General features: G+C 41.0%; 1 protein-coding gene across 8 annotated transcripts in view; it reads right to left on the minus strand.

Annotated features, from left to right (window-relative positions):
• Nucleotides 1-2,448: 2,448 nt before the first annotated feature.
• Nucleotides 2,449-18,471, minus strand: part of BDNF (brain derived neurotrophic factor) — a 72,596-nt gene continuing 56,573 nt past the window's right edge. For all 8 annotated transcript variants that reach the window (XM_081883167.1, XM_081883169.1, XM_081883170.1 and 5 more), the window contains one exon: nt 2,449-7,727. In XM_081883167.1, coding sequence (XP_081739293.1) covers nt 6,966-7,727 — 762 coding nt within the window. In that variant the 3' untranslated portion in view covers nt 2,449-6,965. The remainder of the gene's footprint in view (nt 7,728-18,471) is intronic.

An 18,471-nucleotide genomic window follows, 5' to 3' on the forward strand; every position in this document is an offset into this window, starting at 1 on the left:
TGTGAGAATATTGCTGAACTCTCTATTTATAGCTGTAGTGAAGCTAAAAGGCCTTGGGTTCTTAAGTAAGAGGCATACTTCTAAATATAACAACGCTCTCCGTTGTGAATTCATGTCATTTTCCAATGGCAGGAGAGCAACAGAAGTTGTCTACTCCAAGCAGGTTGATAACTTTTTGATTTAGGATGGGTCAAAAAGACTGTTGTTCTGATCTCTGTACCTAGCAGGACACCATGTTGAATGTCTTGATGTGTATTTGGTGCTTGCAACATGTTGGGAACACCTTAGAATACAGACCTGATCTAGTCCCTGCCAAGAAGACTTTACAGGGACCACATCATAGGGAAGGAGTAGTTTTGCATGTATCAGTAGAAGCAGAAGCAAGGTATGGCTAGGTTAAAGAAGATGGTCTGGAGGATGAAATCAAAGGACAGGGAGACACCCAGTTGAGTACCAGGAAGAGCTTGATGCAAATATGACAGAAAGCATGTAGGTAGGAGAGAGAGGCAAAGGGAAGTGATAGGAAATGAACATGTGCAGAAATGGTCTCCTATAAACACTAACAGGATTTGCATTACCATCTTCCTGCTATGCCATTTAACTGTATTTGTATGTTAGCCAGCTCTTGAATGATATCCCGAACTTTGGTGTGGAGGATACAATCGGTTTTTCCTTCTTCCCTCTGGTGGGAGAGCATGATCTCAACTATAGGGAAGATGCTGGCTGAAGATCACATATGATTGCAGTTCACAACGTTCTCTTACGATGTGCCATTTGTGTATCTCTGAAAAACCTTAATGTCATTGGAACATAGGAAACTGCCTTATACCAATTCAATCCATTGGTCTGCCTTTTTATCAACACTGACTGGCAATGGGTGTGCAGGGTTTCACATTCTCAGTCCAAACTGGAGATGCTGGCGATCAGCAGTGTAGCGTGGGTTGCTGGCACCCAGGGCAGCCCAAGTCCCTGGTGGACTGGGCAGTTGGTTTGGGGGCGTGAACAAGGGGGCCATGCACAGAGCCTGCATGTAAGGTGAATGGAGCCTGCCTCCCCCTTGCAACCCCATACCCCTAAACCTGCTCCCGAAGTATGTCTTTAAAAATTAGATATTACATTATTCCAGTTATTGAACTACACACTGGAACAGTTTCATGCACCACTATTGTTACCCTCTTTTTAAACCAGGAAATGTAAGAAGGATGTGTACTGATTTTTTTGATACACCTGAAGAAATTATTGGCATCTGGGGTTGGGGTGGGAATGTGGTTTCAATTTTTTTAACTGAGCTTCAAAAATTTTTATCATTAAGATTTATTTTATTATTACAGGACTGTAGTATCATTAAGTGTACAAAGGCTTGGCAGTTATAGCAGAAACATATCTTTTTAGTGATGCTATGAGTATGTTCAGTAATGTACAGTTCAAGCTGGGGGTGTATTTTCATAACCATCATTTTCACTGGACAGCTGAAATGACTTGTAACCTTGTCAGAAATTCCTGCTGTCCTAGATTTCTTAGTGACGGGTGTGACTGGCAGATGATCATCTGAACATGGCATGAATGTATCGCCTGCATCCCTCCCATCCTCCACAGAAAAAGTACGTAAGGCCAAATTACACATAATGGATTGCTTAATAGGACTGCACTACTTCAGATTGCTTGTGGGGAGGTTGCACTGCTATGTATAAAAGAACAAAAAACAACAGCAACAACCTCTCTGCACAGAGTGAAGTCATATATATTGAAAAAGCACAGGTTGGAAACACTGATTCTGAAATTTTAACTTTCCACAAGCAGGGACTTTTTGATGGGGGTACCACCTTTAGCCATGTGATCGCCATCCTGCATTCTTAAATGGCAGGCTTTCTGTAAGTACAATTACCTTTAAAATGGAGAAAAGGATATAAAAGCTGATCAGTGTCCCAGTTTTCAAAAAATCCAGTGCACGATCTACCTAAAATGATGGCTCATTTTGCCAAAGTTCTAGAGAGGGGTTGGAAAGCCTATATCCCTGTCGCTGGTCAGGCTGATGGGAGTCTGGAGGGGCAAAGATTCCCCACCTGTGTTCTAGGGAGTGCTGATGCAGAGCAAGGAAGAACTCTTTTATGTGAGCAGATTGGTCTTTGTTGCCAAACCAAATTGAGCAGCTCAGAACTGCACAGAGCAGAATCGGTACCTTTAAATATGTTCTGGAGCTATCAGATCCGGGCATCATGTATTCACATACATGATTCAGTTTTTTAATATGGATATATACAAAGTTAGACTTGTTCATTGTTTTATAGTTGAATGAAAATCACGATGTTTGATCCATGGATGCTAGTTTTGCTAGGAATTATTCTGGGAGGGGCGGGGGAATCCTTTCTTTGTGTGTGTGCGTGGAAAAGGACCTCTTGCAACTCCCCCTCCCCTGCCAACTGTCCAAATATGAAACAGCTGCCTAGCTGCCTTACCAAGAAGATTTTATTGTTAAAATAAAAGTAGATTTTGCTTTTGGGGGAAAAAAAGAACACACATCTTCATTGTAAAACTCATGTTTGGTTTACAATTAGAGAAAAGTCACATGGTCCCAAAAAACCCGAGTTTATATATACTGTATATATATATATATTGAAAATATATTTAAAAAACATAAAAATCTATATTTAAACATATATTATATGTTAATCAGTACACTTAAATATAGCTTAATTTTATTTACAATGTGACGCAGATGCTTGTAAGATTTAATGCCAGATTCATTTTTTTCCAAAAATCCCATAAAATTATATAAATATACAATAAATATTTGTTACACATGGTGAATAAGAGAGAACAAGGCCACAGACATTAACTTACATTTGCAAGAGGTTTTTTTTTTTGAACAAAACAATAGGGCCAAAGACATGCATGAAATACTTTTGCCACAGACAGATCACAGCAAAAAATAAAAAAAATAAAAAATCAATTGAGTGACATTTTTGAAACCCCAGTTCAACTAAAACTGCCAAGCCTGTGATCATGTATTTATTTTGTAGTAGTAGGTCTGGCATAGAATGGGTCTTAAGAATAGTGCTTGTTTCGGTTTACAAAAGCTAGGGCTATATTGATTCGTTGCATAGCAGATTCTGCATCCAAATAATGATTTGTAGTTGTTTGTGTGTTTACAGTGTACTGTACAACTGTTAATAAAAATTTAGTATTCCTAGATATACGAATTACATTCTTATGTAGCTTTCAATCTGTGATACACAAACTTGTGATTCCACAGTAAGCCCATGGAGTTGAGTAGATCTGCTATAGTGGTTGGAGCCTTAAATTGTCCTGTTTGAAGGCTGAAATATTTTGGGCTTGTATCAGTCATTGTCCGCTAACGGAATAGGATTCTCCAGTTTATTAGGAATAGGACTGGCTAAATCTGATTTTATTTAATTTTTAATCCTATGTTATATGATGCCCAACAGGGATAAAGTTATTATAAAGCTGATTCACTCTGGATATGTACAAAAACATTTCTATGTTCTGTTCTGCTGGTGGATTATATTACAGCAAAAATCATTTTCTTTCCTTGTGAGTTAAAAAATAGCCAGAAACCAATATTATGCATCCAGATATAAGATCACACCTATTCCAAGAATCTTTTATATAGGCTAAATTAGTATAGTATATCTGATATGCAATAGTTACCTTACTTTCAGATTTTCCCTTTGTTTTGACTGTGAACCGCATGACTCTAAGTAATGATCCACTGCAATTTTTAGTGGGAATTTAGGTGACAGGCTTTAGTTAGGACTGAGTGAGGATGTTGACCTAGTTATATACACAGTGGGGCTGGAAGGGAATCCATTTATATCAGCGGAAATGGCTTGAGAAGAAGTCTGCACACTCTTTCGCTACATAAAGTTAGGAACAGCCATAAAGCAGGGAACTAGCTTAATGGATCTGAAGGAAATCAGGATTGTGATATTTTCTCATCGCATAAGAAAACACCACCGAGGGATGACAATGATTCCCCTTCATTTCCACTTTCAAAAGTGTGAACAAAAACAGCTTCTTGCTTATAACACAATCTTACAAAGACTTTCCATTCCAAATGCATGGATTAATGTAACCCAGATATTTTTCCTGCCTTTAAGTTATATGTCTTATATTAAACGTCTATTAGGAATTTGTGGTGAAGATAGCCTGGGATGCAGGTTAAAGCTAAATAAAGGGATTGCTATTGGGCTGAAAGGCTGATTTAGCTCCAGTTGGATTGCCTATTAAAAATGGACAATGACAGCATCTGCTTTCCTTTATGGTAACAACCATTTATTTGCCCAGCCTTGGGCAGTCAAGAGTTGATTAATGGCAAAGCATCTACCTGCATACTGTCGTTAATCAATTGGGTTAGTGTTTTGTTTTTCGACAGTGAACACATGTCCAAGGAGAGTGAATAGATTTGTAATAACCCAGAACCAACCTTCTTCTTCCTGTATTAGAAGTTGGTGAAAAGCTTGATATTTTCTATAAATAAAATAAATATGCTAAGTTTGTTTTCATCCAATTTTTACTTCTGATAACTGCATAAACTGGCTATTAATGAAATGAGGGACTGATTTCTACTGCTAAATTAATAATCCTAGCATCTGAAATAGCTTATTTTTGGATTGTGGTGTTTTAAGACACATTATCTTAAGGCCCGAGTCTTCTAGTTGAAATGTCACCCAAGAAAGGTTGGGTTTTTATTTATAGCCTAGTTCAAACAAATAGTAAACCAGTGTCTGGACTGTACTACTTTAGACTGCAGGTGGAGATTCATATAATTGAATACCTCCTTTCCCCCTTCACATAGAAAACTAGATGTCAAAGGAGAAGGGCTATAGACTAGCCTTCTCCCTGACATGACTGCCTCCCCACTCTGGGGAGGTGGGGGGTATTTCATTTTCAGTTTGAAATGGTTCAGTCCAGAAACAGATTTACCTTATCTACCACTTTTGAAAAACTAGGCCTACATCAAAGCAAAGACCTCTGCTTAGCAAAACATTGGACCCCACCCATGGAAGTAGGCATCGTCACTATGAAATATACATGCAATTATCCTTTGATAAATGACACTGTCTGCATTGCAACGTGTGGGTTATATGATGCATGCCAAAACAAAAACCGAATATATTTAGTGAGAGGTCACGCTCTTGCTGTGGCATTTCTAATGTAGTCATTGTCTATTTGTGTTGCAGGTTGTGCTGGATTTGCTGATAATTATCCAAGGCCAGAGGCACCAGTCCTGTGCTCAGTTACTTCCTTAAGAGTACCACTGGAGTTACCTTTAATTAAAGTGCATGCAACTGATGCCAGGATTGCATCCTAGGATTTCCTTTTAAACCAAGAGCTATGGTTCTACAGGATTCTCTTGCCTGTAGAAGATAAGGCTATTGTGTGCTACCTCTCAAAAAGCCATAGACCGTTGCAGACATATTTAGACGAAACAGGTAGTTGGGTTTTTGAGGTAGAAGGCTCTGTCTACCTGATTCCAGAGCCACTCCTTCAGGCCTGGATTCTGTCATATTATCTCAAGTAGAAAAAGTAGCAGGTATTTGAGAACCGGGGCATACTAGACATTCTTTTTTACAATAAGAGCATCTGGCTGCCCTGCATATATTTACTCGCACAGGGAAGCCTTTACTGCTTCACTGTCTCTCTGTGCAGTTCTTTTCAGTAGCGATTGCTACTCCTTCCGTTGCCAACACAACTGTAGACCGTCTGGATCCATAAGTTACAGCATTGTGGCATTCTAAATGTATTTGCTAAAGTACCATCTGATATTCATGTGATCCTTTTCCTCTCTTTTTTCCTTGCCAAGATTTGGCAATTGTACTTCAAGGGGATACTTAATCCAGACACAAATACTACTTCTCCCTGAACCGACTCCGCTCATACAACGAGAGGATGGTGATGAGATTTTCCATCCTCACCAGGCTCATTGCAGCCTGGCAAAAGATCCTGAGGAATCCACACCAGCTGTGTATGCAGATCTCCCTTCCTAGGCTGGGGCAATCATCTTTGTTCTCAACACCCAAGGAAAATGGGGGGAATATATTTGAAAGAGAATGCAATTTGTTTTCTTCCTAAGAGAGGAAAGGTGTTGGGGGACGGACGGACCCCAGAAACCAAAATACAAAACAAGCAAAAGGCAGGTCTTTAAAGCAACAATCATAGAATAGAAACCACACCTAGACAAACATAAAAGTGCTGCCTGTAGATTAGAAAAGAGCACTGGGAGGAACATCAACACTGTCTTTTTCAGTTGCCTTTTTTATTATTTTTTTCAGTAGTCTGATTTGATATTGCAAACACCTTCACAACATACAAAAAAACCCCAAATTTGTTTTATCCAGAACATATACGGTGATGACAGGGAGCAATCTCCTCTTTTTAAAACCATGTGGGAATTTTAAAATTAAAAAAAAAAATCAACAGTAAAACTATGACAACAGCACCTTGACATTGTTTTAATTCCAACGCTACCAGAAGAATTTAAAAGCAGTAAACAGATATAATACTAATAGGAATCAAGATACTTACTGTCTAAAATGTAAACGGAATGTTTTGGTTCATTTTCTTTTTTTTGAAAGGACAGTTTATCATCAATTCACAATTGAAGCAGCATGCAATTTTATTTTTTTAATTTTTTTAAGTTTTCAATTCTTGGCAACAGCAACAAACCACAATGTTAGAGGAATGTAATGCATTTTTTTCTCAAAGTTGTGCGCAAATGAATTTATCTCTCTCTCTCTCTTTCTCTCTCTGTCTGTCTTGTTCCTCTTTAGCTCATGGATATGTTCAATAAATAGATTGTGGAACCACTGTACTGTATAAACTTCATTTATACATGCAGTCCATAAAATTATTATTTTTTCTTTCTTACTGAATAATTTACCCTGTTATGTATATATACAAATAGATAAATTTTGTCTCAATATAATCTATACAACACAAATCCACTATCTTCCCCTTTTTATGGTCAGTGTACAAACACAGGAAGTGTCTATTCTTATAAACCGCCATCCAACTCTCTTCTTGTTATCCATAGTGAGAGCTCGCACATAAGACTGGGTAGTTCGGCACTGGGAATTCCAGTACCTCTTGTCTATGCCCCGGCAGCCCTCTTTCGTATAACCCTTGGAGTTGCATTTGGTCTCATAAAAATATTGCTTCAGTTGGCCTTTGGGTACCGGGACTTTTTCCAGGACTGTAACGGTTGCCCCTGACATGTCCACCGCAGTTTTTTTCTCAGCCGCCGTCACCCACTCGCTCGTACTGTCACACACACTCAGCTCCCCGCGGCGAGCCGGGTCGGAGTGACGCCGGACCCTCATGGACATGTTTGCAGCATCCAAGTAGTTTTTATACTCCTCAAGCAGAAAGAGCAGTGGTGGCTCCAAAGGCACTTGACTGCTTAGCATCACCCGAGATGAGTACAAGTCGGCATCCTTATTTTCCTTGCTGGGCTGGATGACCTGCTGCTCATCCAGGAGCTCCTCTATGACATGTTCGAAAGTGTCCGCCAAGGACGTCAATCCTCTGGAGGCGTCATTGGGCCCGCCGAGGTTCTCCAGGTTTCCCTGTGTCCGGAGACCGGGATAAGCCAAGCTGCCTGGTCCTCTGATGCTCACTTCTTTCATTGGGGCAGCTTTCATGCAACTGAAGTATGAAATAACCATAGTAAGGAAAAGGATGGTCATCACTCTTTTCACTTGGTGGAACTGTGGGCGACAAGAAGAGGGGAAGAAAGATAGAAAAGAAGGAATTCAGAACAAATAGATGAAAGAAGCAACAAGCATACACCCCCCGTCTCTGCCAAGTTGGAAAGAGTTATGCGTTAACCCTATGTAACTTTTTAACCTCACACAGAGACAATTGGCATGTGTTTATATTCCGTCATCCCAGTCAAGCGACAGAAATCACACCTGGAAAAAGGTTTCCCACATTTATCTTTTATGTCACAAAGGCATTCATTGAGAGCGCTCACTATGGCGGAAGCCAATGATTGGACCATCCTGCTTGGAACTAGTTAAAGATGTTGGCCTGAAGTCTCAAGAACCCTTGCACAGTAAATGTCACACTCTAGGCATGATAATTAATTATCCTCTATTTGCATGACAAGTGTAACAGCATGCTTGGAAAGGTTACTAAGCATCTGCGGTATGCATGCAGTAATGGGGAAAGATTTCAGAAACTTATTGTCTTTTGCAGAAAGATCTCAGCACGGAGGTTGGAACTATATGAACAGTAATTACCTTTAAAAAGACAAAGGGGGAAAAGGATTGCCTCACAGTGCCTAAGGCTCCCAAAACTACATTTCAGAAATTGAGGAGCAAATAACCATATGTCAGCATGGGAGAGCATGCACACAAGCCCCAACACACACCAGACTTTCCTGCAATGAGCTTTGGCTTGCTTGTTTTTGTGTAGCAAAAAACTTGACCTGTGGAACTCACAGATACCAGGTGCAATTACAACAGATATTTTCATGCAGCTGAGGTGGCATTCGTAAGTGAAGGTAAAGGTGTATTAAGGGAATACTGAGTAACAAGGGAAGTATTCAGCTATCGCAATTAAAGGTAAGCCAAAATGGGGTTGTGGGGTTGTTCAGGAACATTTTTAAAATCCAGCCCAATTACATCCTTGCCTTTTGCTATTTTGTGGCAAATGGAGGTGTTTGCTTGCTTGCTTGCATGCTGCTCATCTCTCTGTACTAAACTAGCAGGCAATGAAATTCAGTGAAGCAGAGGTCAAGACCCCTCCTTCGTGCTCTAACTGAGGGTCAGTGAAGCCCCTGCACTGCCCTTGGTCTGTATAACTTGGGGGAGAAGGAAAGGGAATGTGACAGCCCATTACCAAGGCAACAAGGCTGGTGCTCCCTGTCAAGCTGTCCCTCTTCATCACTTTTCCAGTCTGCTCTTGTTTTCTAGCATGTGCTCCCTTGCAGAATATACTATGGTAATTTTTATAAGGCACTTGTTCAATTTATGCCTGGACATTTTCTTTAGTATATGGCAGTTTAGGTAAAACACTGTTCTGTGGGGGAAATTATCTGGAGCGAGTGTCTGGGAAAGATATACCCTTGGAATTCCTGACTGGACACATCTCCCCAGACCAGTTTTGAAGGGTGAAAAATCAAGGTAAAGTGTAAGTACATGGCGCCTAGCTTGCAAACAAGCAAAAGAAACAATCATGTACAAAGCTTTGCTGCTTACATAGTGTGCAAGTTTAGGAGTGTGTCTTTAATTACCGTTTTAGAAGAAGAAATGGTCAAATCTCACCATAAACCAAAGAGTTCAATTATGGAATTTCTTTTTTTTAAAAAGGGAGGGGGGAATCAATGAATTTAAATGTGCCCTCCATGTTTCTTTTCATGGGGGGGGGGGGAACACAAGGAAAGCAAAATTGATCTTCATATGGGCCCTTTTCTAAATTATGCCTAGTAATACAGCTGGGGAAAGCAGATCTCCCTCCCTTCCTCTCTTTTTTTTGCTTTATTTTCATGCTGGACCTTGCTATGGATGCTGTTGGCTGCCATATTTGAGACTGGGCAGGAATTTTTCCATCAGGCAAATTGCCCCACGACTCACGGTGTTTGCCTACCTCATAGCAACTGTCCCAACTTTGGCAGTTTGGGCATTGGGTAAGCCTTAGTCTTGGCTGGAGGGGAAACTGTAGCCTCTGCCTGCCCCTCTGAGTAATGGGTACCCCATTAAAGGGATCCAGGAGGAGTTTAGTTTGTCCAAATGCTCAGGCAGGGGCCACAGCACTCCTCAGGACAGCAGGTGGCACTCCTATTTGATGTAAGTCATAGGTCCCCCTCCCCTGTTGGGTTGGCCCAGGTTTTACTTCCAGCAGGTGGACCTGGAAGTCCTTGGCAGAACCCAATGCTTAGGCCAGGCTTCTGACACCTGTAAGCAATAAAATTGTGGCCTTATTTGATCCCAGTACACTGTGTCATGTCTATTGTGTGGATTGGGATGGCGGGAGCTGCGCGATCTTAGCACGCAAAAAACAAAACAAAATGAAAAGATCCTACAAGCCTGACATTTCCCCACTCTTGAGGAAACATATTTGAATGCTAGATGCAATAGGCAAAAGAATTCATAGAGTGACATCATCACTTTATGAGTAAATGCCATGTCACTACGGAAAAAAAGTTTCCCTTAATTGGGTAAAACTCCTAAACAAGTTAATGCACTGAATTATGAGGATTGTGGTATGTGGGGATTGCAAGAGCCATTCTGGATCAAGGAAGCCTGAGGGCAGAATGAGGCATAAGCCCTATCTGCTTCTGTTGATTCTCTCAGCTAATTGCATCTATGATATGAGATGGATATTGTAGATATGGTTTTAATTTAAAAATGGGCCCCCATCACATGCACTCAGACGGATTACTGGATGACATGTGTTGTCTTTCGAGTTCCTGAACCCCACTATCAACCCAGAATATAAATGCATGATCTACTGTACTTATTAATGACTGATGAAAATGTTTTCCTCACTTTTCTTTCTTTCTTTCCTTTTTTAAAGCAGCCTTTCATGAATTTGTAAGGTTATAAATTTAGTTTTAAGAAGTTCTATTTTTGCTTTCATTTTAAACCAGGTTGTTTTTAAAAAGAAAAACTTATAGCTGAAATCTGAACAAAAGTTACAATCTAATTATTTTTTAAAGATGTACTTTAAAAAAATCCACTTATTTTTATTTACCCTGATTATCCCACAGAGAAGTAGTCCCCACACGGCTGTAGCTGTGTTGTTAATGTGAGCCTAAGTCACAAAGAAATAAAGAAACGTATCAAGGAGAAACCCACCACAATGGAATTAAAGCTGGTTGCCTAATACAGCTTCGAACAATCTGTTTTCCCACCTTTGCTTTGGTTTCCCACCTTTGCTTTGCTAGGTTTATCCCAACCTAGAGTAGGAAATATATTTTCCTGGATAATCTTTACTTTTGTGACAGGTTGAGGAACTTTGCAAGTCTCCCTACGAAAAGACACAAAATCCCAGTTTTCTGATTTTACCAAAGTTAGGATCATGACTTTGAGAGAGGGTTTCAAGCACATACTAGAAAATTAGGTATACACAATTAAATGTCAGCCTAGCACAACAAATCCACTTAAAACAACAACACAGACTCTCTGCAGTTGGAAAAGCAATGGGCAAAATGTATTGAAACGCATAGTGCAGAATCACTGCACACATCCAGTTGGATGCTCATTGTTGTATAAACGAATCAGAGTGAATGTTCAATAAAGCTCCGGACACACTCTAACTTCAGGGTGAACGATCAACACCCAAGCCATGTGGAGGAGCCTAGTGGGTTACCTTCCTTTCTGAACTTGTTCCACTCTTCTGCCTCCTTTCAAAACTTTGTGGCTGACCAATTGCTTCTTTCTAGCAAGCAATAGCATTATTCACGTTTCTTAAGAATCAGCTAATACTCATTTCAGTGCTTTTGATGTTCACGCCGAAGTACCTCATACTTGGCAGTAAGGACTGGAGTAAACACTCTTTTTGTTTGCCAACACAGCGCTATGTATAAAGACTTACTTCACATCCTTATTCTGTGGGAAACAAGGAATCCTAACACTTGTCAGAGGAAAAGCACAACAAAGGCGCTTTACGCACTAAGACAGGAATTGCCCATGTTTTAGGCCCCGATGTTCGTATGAGGAAATGTTATGCCGTTAGGAATTCTGTTGACAATAATCTAAGCTCAACATGTCCTTTGGATACTAGTCATTCTTCCTATTCATATATATCATTGTGGCATCTTTGTATAAATATTAATAGTTTACTCAGTCCTTGCAGGTCATCCCTCACTGAATTGTTTGCTGCATTTATTCTGAAAAATCCTATATATCTGTCATCTGACTTCAAAAAGGTCTTTATAGATTTGTACAAACTGATCTGGTAATTGAGGCGACCAAAGCCAGCTTTTGGCATGTAAATTCCATAAATATGTGGCAAGATGGCAACTGAGCAAATGTAGGGTGCTTAAAGTTCATTTTCTCTCAGAGCTATCTTCACCACCCACCTACCACCTGGATTTCCATTTTGCCCTTTGTTGACTGAATGATGCACATACCAGGGAATTCACATTGGGAGACTGCTGAACTGGTTCTGGAGCCAGGTTCATGGTGTGGCCTGATGCCACACACTTCTAAATAATGACAGCAGGCAAACATTTATAGCAAAAGGTAACTTCAAAGGGCAGTTCAGAGGCAATGATACAGAGCAGGGATTAAAAGATCTGAGTGTCTCTCATCATAATTTTGATTTATTTATTTCAATTATTAGCCTTGAGTATTATCATACACAATTATAAGTTACCTTGGTGCTCATATATGATGCTCTTATTTGGGTAACTTATAATACGTGAAATCTCTCTCTCTCTTAAAAAACACACCATTAAAACATATAATGTCCACCTTCCTGATAAGGCCGGGACCCAAAGAAAAAGATGTTTTGAAGCATTTCTGAATTGCTTCATGCATGGCTTTTGGGAGGCATCTGGAGGAAAAGAGCTCCACAGCTGTGGGGCAGAAGGGGTGCATGTACACACATGCAGTTCAACACTCTCAGGCACGGGGTGGCTCTTTCCCCTCAGAAGTGGACAGTGCTGCATTTAAGGCCATGTAGACATGATGTCTCTCACTCTCATCTTGCCTACACCTTGTCTTCCATTGTCTCAGTCCACACCTTGCCTAAGACACTTCAGATACATTTTACCATCAACTTCAACATGCCTCCATGTGTATGAGTTTACATTGGGCATTGAATGCAGTAAGTCAGGCTATTGCCTATGAAAGTTTATGCCACACACTCCCCACACCATAACTATTCATAGAAGTTCTTTTCTATATATTTTTTTGTGAGAAAGAACACACAGAGAGCACATCTTTTTCTACACACAAGACTCAGCAGTGAGCTCATTGTGGAAACTCAGAGACAAATCACATCAAGTGAGGCAGTCTTGTGGTGTGAGGTCATAACAGAAAAAGGGGTTCTGAAAAATCAGCTCATGTATAAAGAGACATCTCTTAGGCAGCTTAGAGAACTGGGTCACATTTTGAGTCACAAACTTTCTTTGCTCAGTAAATGAGCTTTTGTTTCTTACTTGACATGCACAATTCACATCTTTCTTTAAGGATGTGCTCCTGTTGCAAATATCCCCCTCCCACCTCGCAAAACTGGACAATTTTCTTCCTCTGAAAACATTACTCTCCTTCCAGAAAGTATATTCATTGCTTCTTAAGATGGATCTGTGAGCATATTTTCCCATGAGGTGGGAATACAAACGTATACAATTATCTGTTTCCAGATGACCACAATAATCTACTCTTTAAGAACCTTTTTCATGTTTGTTAAGGGTGTTGAAATCTGGGGGCCCTCCCCAGAGCTTACAAGTCCAAGTACGCCCTCTGATGGATATACAGCTACAGAATTGGGGGGTGGGAGCCTTTTATCTAGAAGTGTGGGGCCACATAAATACCCTTTACCCCTAGCCTAGAAGGCAGGCAAATGAAAACCTCCTTCCCTTTCCCATAAGAAGCAGAGGATGTCAAACTTAATAATAATAAAAAAATAATAAAAATAAATAAATAAATAATTAAATAAATAAATAAATAAATAAATATACCTTTATACCCCACCCATCTGACTGGGTTTCCCCAGACACTCTGGGCAGCTTCCAACAAAAGATTAAAAATACATTAAAACATCAGTCATCAAAAACTTCCCTAAACAGGGCTGCCTTCAGATGTCTTCTAAACACCAGATAGTTGTTTATTTCTTTGACATCTGATGGGAGGGCTTTCCACAGGGCGGGCGCCTCTACCTAGAAGGCCCTCTTCCTGGTTCCCTGTAACTTTGCTTCTCGCAGTGAGGGAACTACCAGAAGGCCCTTGGGGCTGGACCTCAGTTTCTGGGTTGAACAATGGGGGTGCAGACGCTCCTTCAGGTATACTGGGCCAAGGCTGTTTAGGGTTTTAAAGGTCAGCACCAACACTTTGAATTGTGCTCGGAAATGTATTGGGAGCCAATGTAGGTCTTTCAAGACCAGTGTTATGTGGTCTCAGCAGCCGCTCCCAGTCATCAGTCTAGCTGCCACATTCTGGATTAGTGGTAGTTTCCAGGTCACCTTCAAAGGTAGTCCCACGTAGAGCACATTGCAGTAGTCCAAGCAGGAGATAACTAGAGCACGCACCATTCTGGCAAGACAGTCCACGGGCGGGTAGGGTCTCAGCCTGCGTACCAGATAGAGCTGGTAGACAGCTGCCCTGGACACACAGCTGCCCTGGACACAGAACTGACCTGCTCCTCCATGGACACAGTTGCCCCATTCAGGACCAGGGAGTCCCCCACACCCGCCTGTAACATTCCGCTTCAACCTACATCGTTCCTGACGCATTCAAACACAGTCATTTGTGGCAGACTGCTTGGGGTGTATGTGTGGAAATAAGCCAGTTTCTGCCAGCTGCCTTGCAAGACCAGCTCACCCATGAGGCAAGGTGAGGTGACCACCTTAGGTGGCAGGATCCACAGGGGTAGCAGATCCCAATGCAGCTACTCAACCTTTCTTCCCCAGAGGCACAATTTTGTGGTTCACCTCAGGTGCCAAAATGTATTGGGCTGGCCCTGCTATAGAAATGTAAGAAGACCTGGATGGAAGGGGTTGGAAAGGAAGCTTTAAGGCTTCAAAATAGGTCAGAAGCCCAGAATTGGCCTGGTGCAGGCCTGCAAAAGTCCATCTCTCCCCTTGCCTTGACATGTAGTTGCTACTTGCGAAAACAGCAGTTCCCAAGAACTCATCCAGACCTTTTGCCGCCCAGTCAGCATTTTCAGATACAGTAAAACTGCAACATTTGAGACAGAGCTTGGCCACAGATTCTACTGACTATTCACCCTGGAACATACAGTGCTAATGAGAATGCCTCTGAGCATGGCCAGAGTGCCTCTGCCCTATCAGTAACTACTCAACAAAACCCACAAGCCAGGAGCTTCGGTAGGCAGGCCTTTCAAATCAGAAACTGTGGCCTCCAATACAGCCTTGACATACCCAGCTCTCTTGGAAAAGTTTCCACTGTATATTATACACATAAAAATATATGCACATACACAGTTCATTATATTTCTTACCCATCATTCTCTTGCACCAAGTTGGGTTGCAAGTCCATGCACACCACATGCACATAACACGATAACAACTGAAACAATAGAGGATATATACCAAACGCCTACACTCTGAATTGGACAGATTGAGATCACTTTGCAATTGTACTAAAAACTGAGTTGCTGTGATGTATGTTTGAGGAAACAAGAAAAATACCATCCAAAGTTAACCTTTCCACATCTGAATTACCTTTACATCTGAATTACTCTGTTAGTAACAAAGTTAGTAGTAAGTAGCAAAGGATTGCATCTTTCAGCAGAAGTCGGCACTGAAACTTGCTTACAAATCTATAAACAGTGACATTTACAGTGCAATCCTATGCCTGTCTTCTCAGAATTAATCCCCATTGGATTCAGTATGGTTTATCCCCAAGAAAGTGTGTATACTCACTTTCCTGGGAGTAGTAGTGGATGGGGTGAGGAGGAAGCACCGCTCACCTGACCTCCTGTTGGTCCCATTGCTGTTGCTTACTGGGAGATAGAGGGGGAGGGGCAAGGTGGCAGTGGAGCTGGCATGGGGGAGCCAATCAGGTACTCCTGCTGGTGCATTTTCCACCATGACAACCTCCCCACCTCTCTCCCCTCCTCTCCTGGTAGGCAACAGCGATGTGACTGACCAGAGTTCAAGTGAGCATGAGTGTCCCACCACACCATCAGCTACTGAGTAAAACTCATTGGACTCAATACAACTTACTTTTGAGAAGGCATCTCTAGGATCACACATGACAATTCTACAATTTATAACATAGAAAAAGATCATAGGAAGGTGGCAATACTATGAACCCCTGCCTGGGTGAATAAGTCCCATTCAACCCAGTGGGGATTATTTCTGAATAAAAATGCACTGAAACAGGTTGGAAAACTGGCAGGTTAATCACAAGTAAACACCCCTGAATTCAGTGGGATGCTCAACTTCCCGAGTAAATGCGTACAGGATTCCATAAAACCAGGGAATTAATTTCCTCCTATTATCATGCGTGCAGTACTTCAGTGTGCTTGGTGTTATTTAAAGGCGCCTACAAAAGATTCCTGCTTTATGTATCTTTTTATAGGTGTGGGAACAGATACCAAAATGTGCTGCATGTCAGGACATGATTTGCAAAGACTAAACGTACTGAGAGCAAGCAGAGTTAGCAGTCAAATGCATAAGCTGCTGGCAGTTCAGCACACACGTTATCCTTCGGGATATTTATTCATCCAGCTGTATAATTATTTTTTTAATTAATGAAAACAAGAAAACAAAGAACCACACACAAAAACACATGCTAATGAACTGAGCGCTCCTAAACTGCCGGTGGAAGAAGCAATTGTCTTGGTTGCCCACTTTGGCGGTTTACAGTTTTGCTCAGATAAGAAACCATCAAATAAGAAACATCAAAATATTTGACCATGAGTGTGCTTGTCAATAGAGTTCACAGGATAGTACATGCCTTTCCTTCCCACTTTTTGATGCACGAGATAGAAAGACAATCCATCCCATCACCTACAAAATCCCCAGAAGATTCCCACCACCTACTTCCACATTCTTGGAATATAGAGAATCATAGAAACATAGAAAGGTAGTGTTGGAAGGGACCCTGAGGGTCACCTAGTGCAACTGCCTGCCATGAAGGCATCTCAACTAAAGCATAGGGCTAAACCACTACTCTGCAAGTACTTACAAAAGATTTTGCTGACTGGCCATTCATGGGATGTTCGCCCTTTGGCCATCTGCCGGAAAGTGAAATGTTTTCTACCATTCTTGATTCTCTTACCCCACCCCTGCCTTCCCTCATCCCAATCCCTATAATTTATGGACTCATATTCTGCTTTCCAAAATATAGGTTATGGAAGACACTCACACATATGCTCAAGAAACCACAATGGCCAGTTTTTAGATCTGTTGCTCTCAAACTTGGCCGACCACTAAAAATAACTTTAATAAACTTCCCTCCCCCCATTCATCATGAAAAACAACGCCCAATTATGGAAATCATGAGCCTTAGGCTAGCTGGCACAGAAAAGCCTCTTTAACCAATAGAGTACAAGGAAAAAATTAGACCATGCCAGTGCTGCTTTTTGACAATTATGTGTCTTGGGCCATGGCCTTCTTTGGCTGTTTGCTAACTGCACTTGACCAAAATGTCCTTGATCTCTCTGTGTTTAGATATGTCCAGGGTGACACAAACTGCAACCCAATTCAAAGCACACCATGGCAGATGTTCTCAGAGATATGGTTCCTCCAACCATTGCTATCTGTAACACTTCATGCAACAGCTCCGAGAAAGGTACAGTTCATTACTGTGATGGACTTTCCCCATTCCAATATGGATCTGATGCGCCGGTTGAAGTATCTTAATCAGGGGTGGAAAACCTGTGCAAACATTCCAGATATTGTCAGCCAACTTCCATTAGACCCACCTAGCATGGCCTATGGTCAGGGATGATGGGAATTGTTGCCACAGATTTTACCTCCTTGTCTTAAATGATGATGGGAGACCTCTATGCACATCCCCAGCTTGGTATATTGTTGTTAGTTAAAAAATGGATTAACCCATCTTGTTTGAAAGCTTGACAGAGTCCTAGCAGACCTTGAGGGGTTTTGTATCTTCAGGGTGATGGAAACACTAATTAGTAAATATTAACTAGCTTGTACAAACAATGGAAAATAATTGTGCATTTTAAAAAATGCATGTATCACTCACTTTATCATAATCTTATTGTAATTCATACCTTTGATGCAAATGAGGCCTTTTAATTCTACAGAAAAGTTTCCTTTGCAGCTGAGCCCAAGAGAAATCATTTGGGAAAAGCTAGACACATAAAAATGGAATTGTAATTCATCTGGGTTTGCTGTCAAAGCTGCTTCCGAGTATTTTCAATCCAATGTTATCCAGTGATAATTATGTTGCAATAATTATAGGAAAAGCCTTACTAAACAATAAAGATGTCAACAAATTGTAAATCATAGTTGTGTAGTGGGAATATTCCAGCATCAACAGAACATTTTATGTAGAAGGCATTATATTTGGGAATAATGTCCAGTATTGAGCAAGTACCCTAATCTCAGCGCTGTTTGGAAAGCCTGCATCTAGAAATTTTACTAGCTACCTCTTTTGATAGCCCATTCTAGAGCAAGCTTCTAGACATCCACCCTGAAACAGACCATGTTTATAGGCATATTAAGGAACAAAATGCAAATCACAAGCCACATTCTCTGAATTTTGATTGAGTAGATAGTAACACTTGTTACCCAACTGGACAACAGCCATGATTTATTATTGATGCCAGTTTTGCATTATGGTTTTG

This window comes from Podarcis melisellensis (genome assembly GCF_964234715.1).
Source record: "Podarcis melisellensis genome assembly, chromosome: 1".
Taxonomy (NCBI): Eukaryota; Metazoa; Chordata; class Lepidosauria; order Squamata; family Lacertidae; genus Podarcis; species Podarcis melisellensis.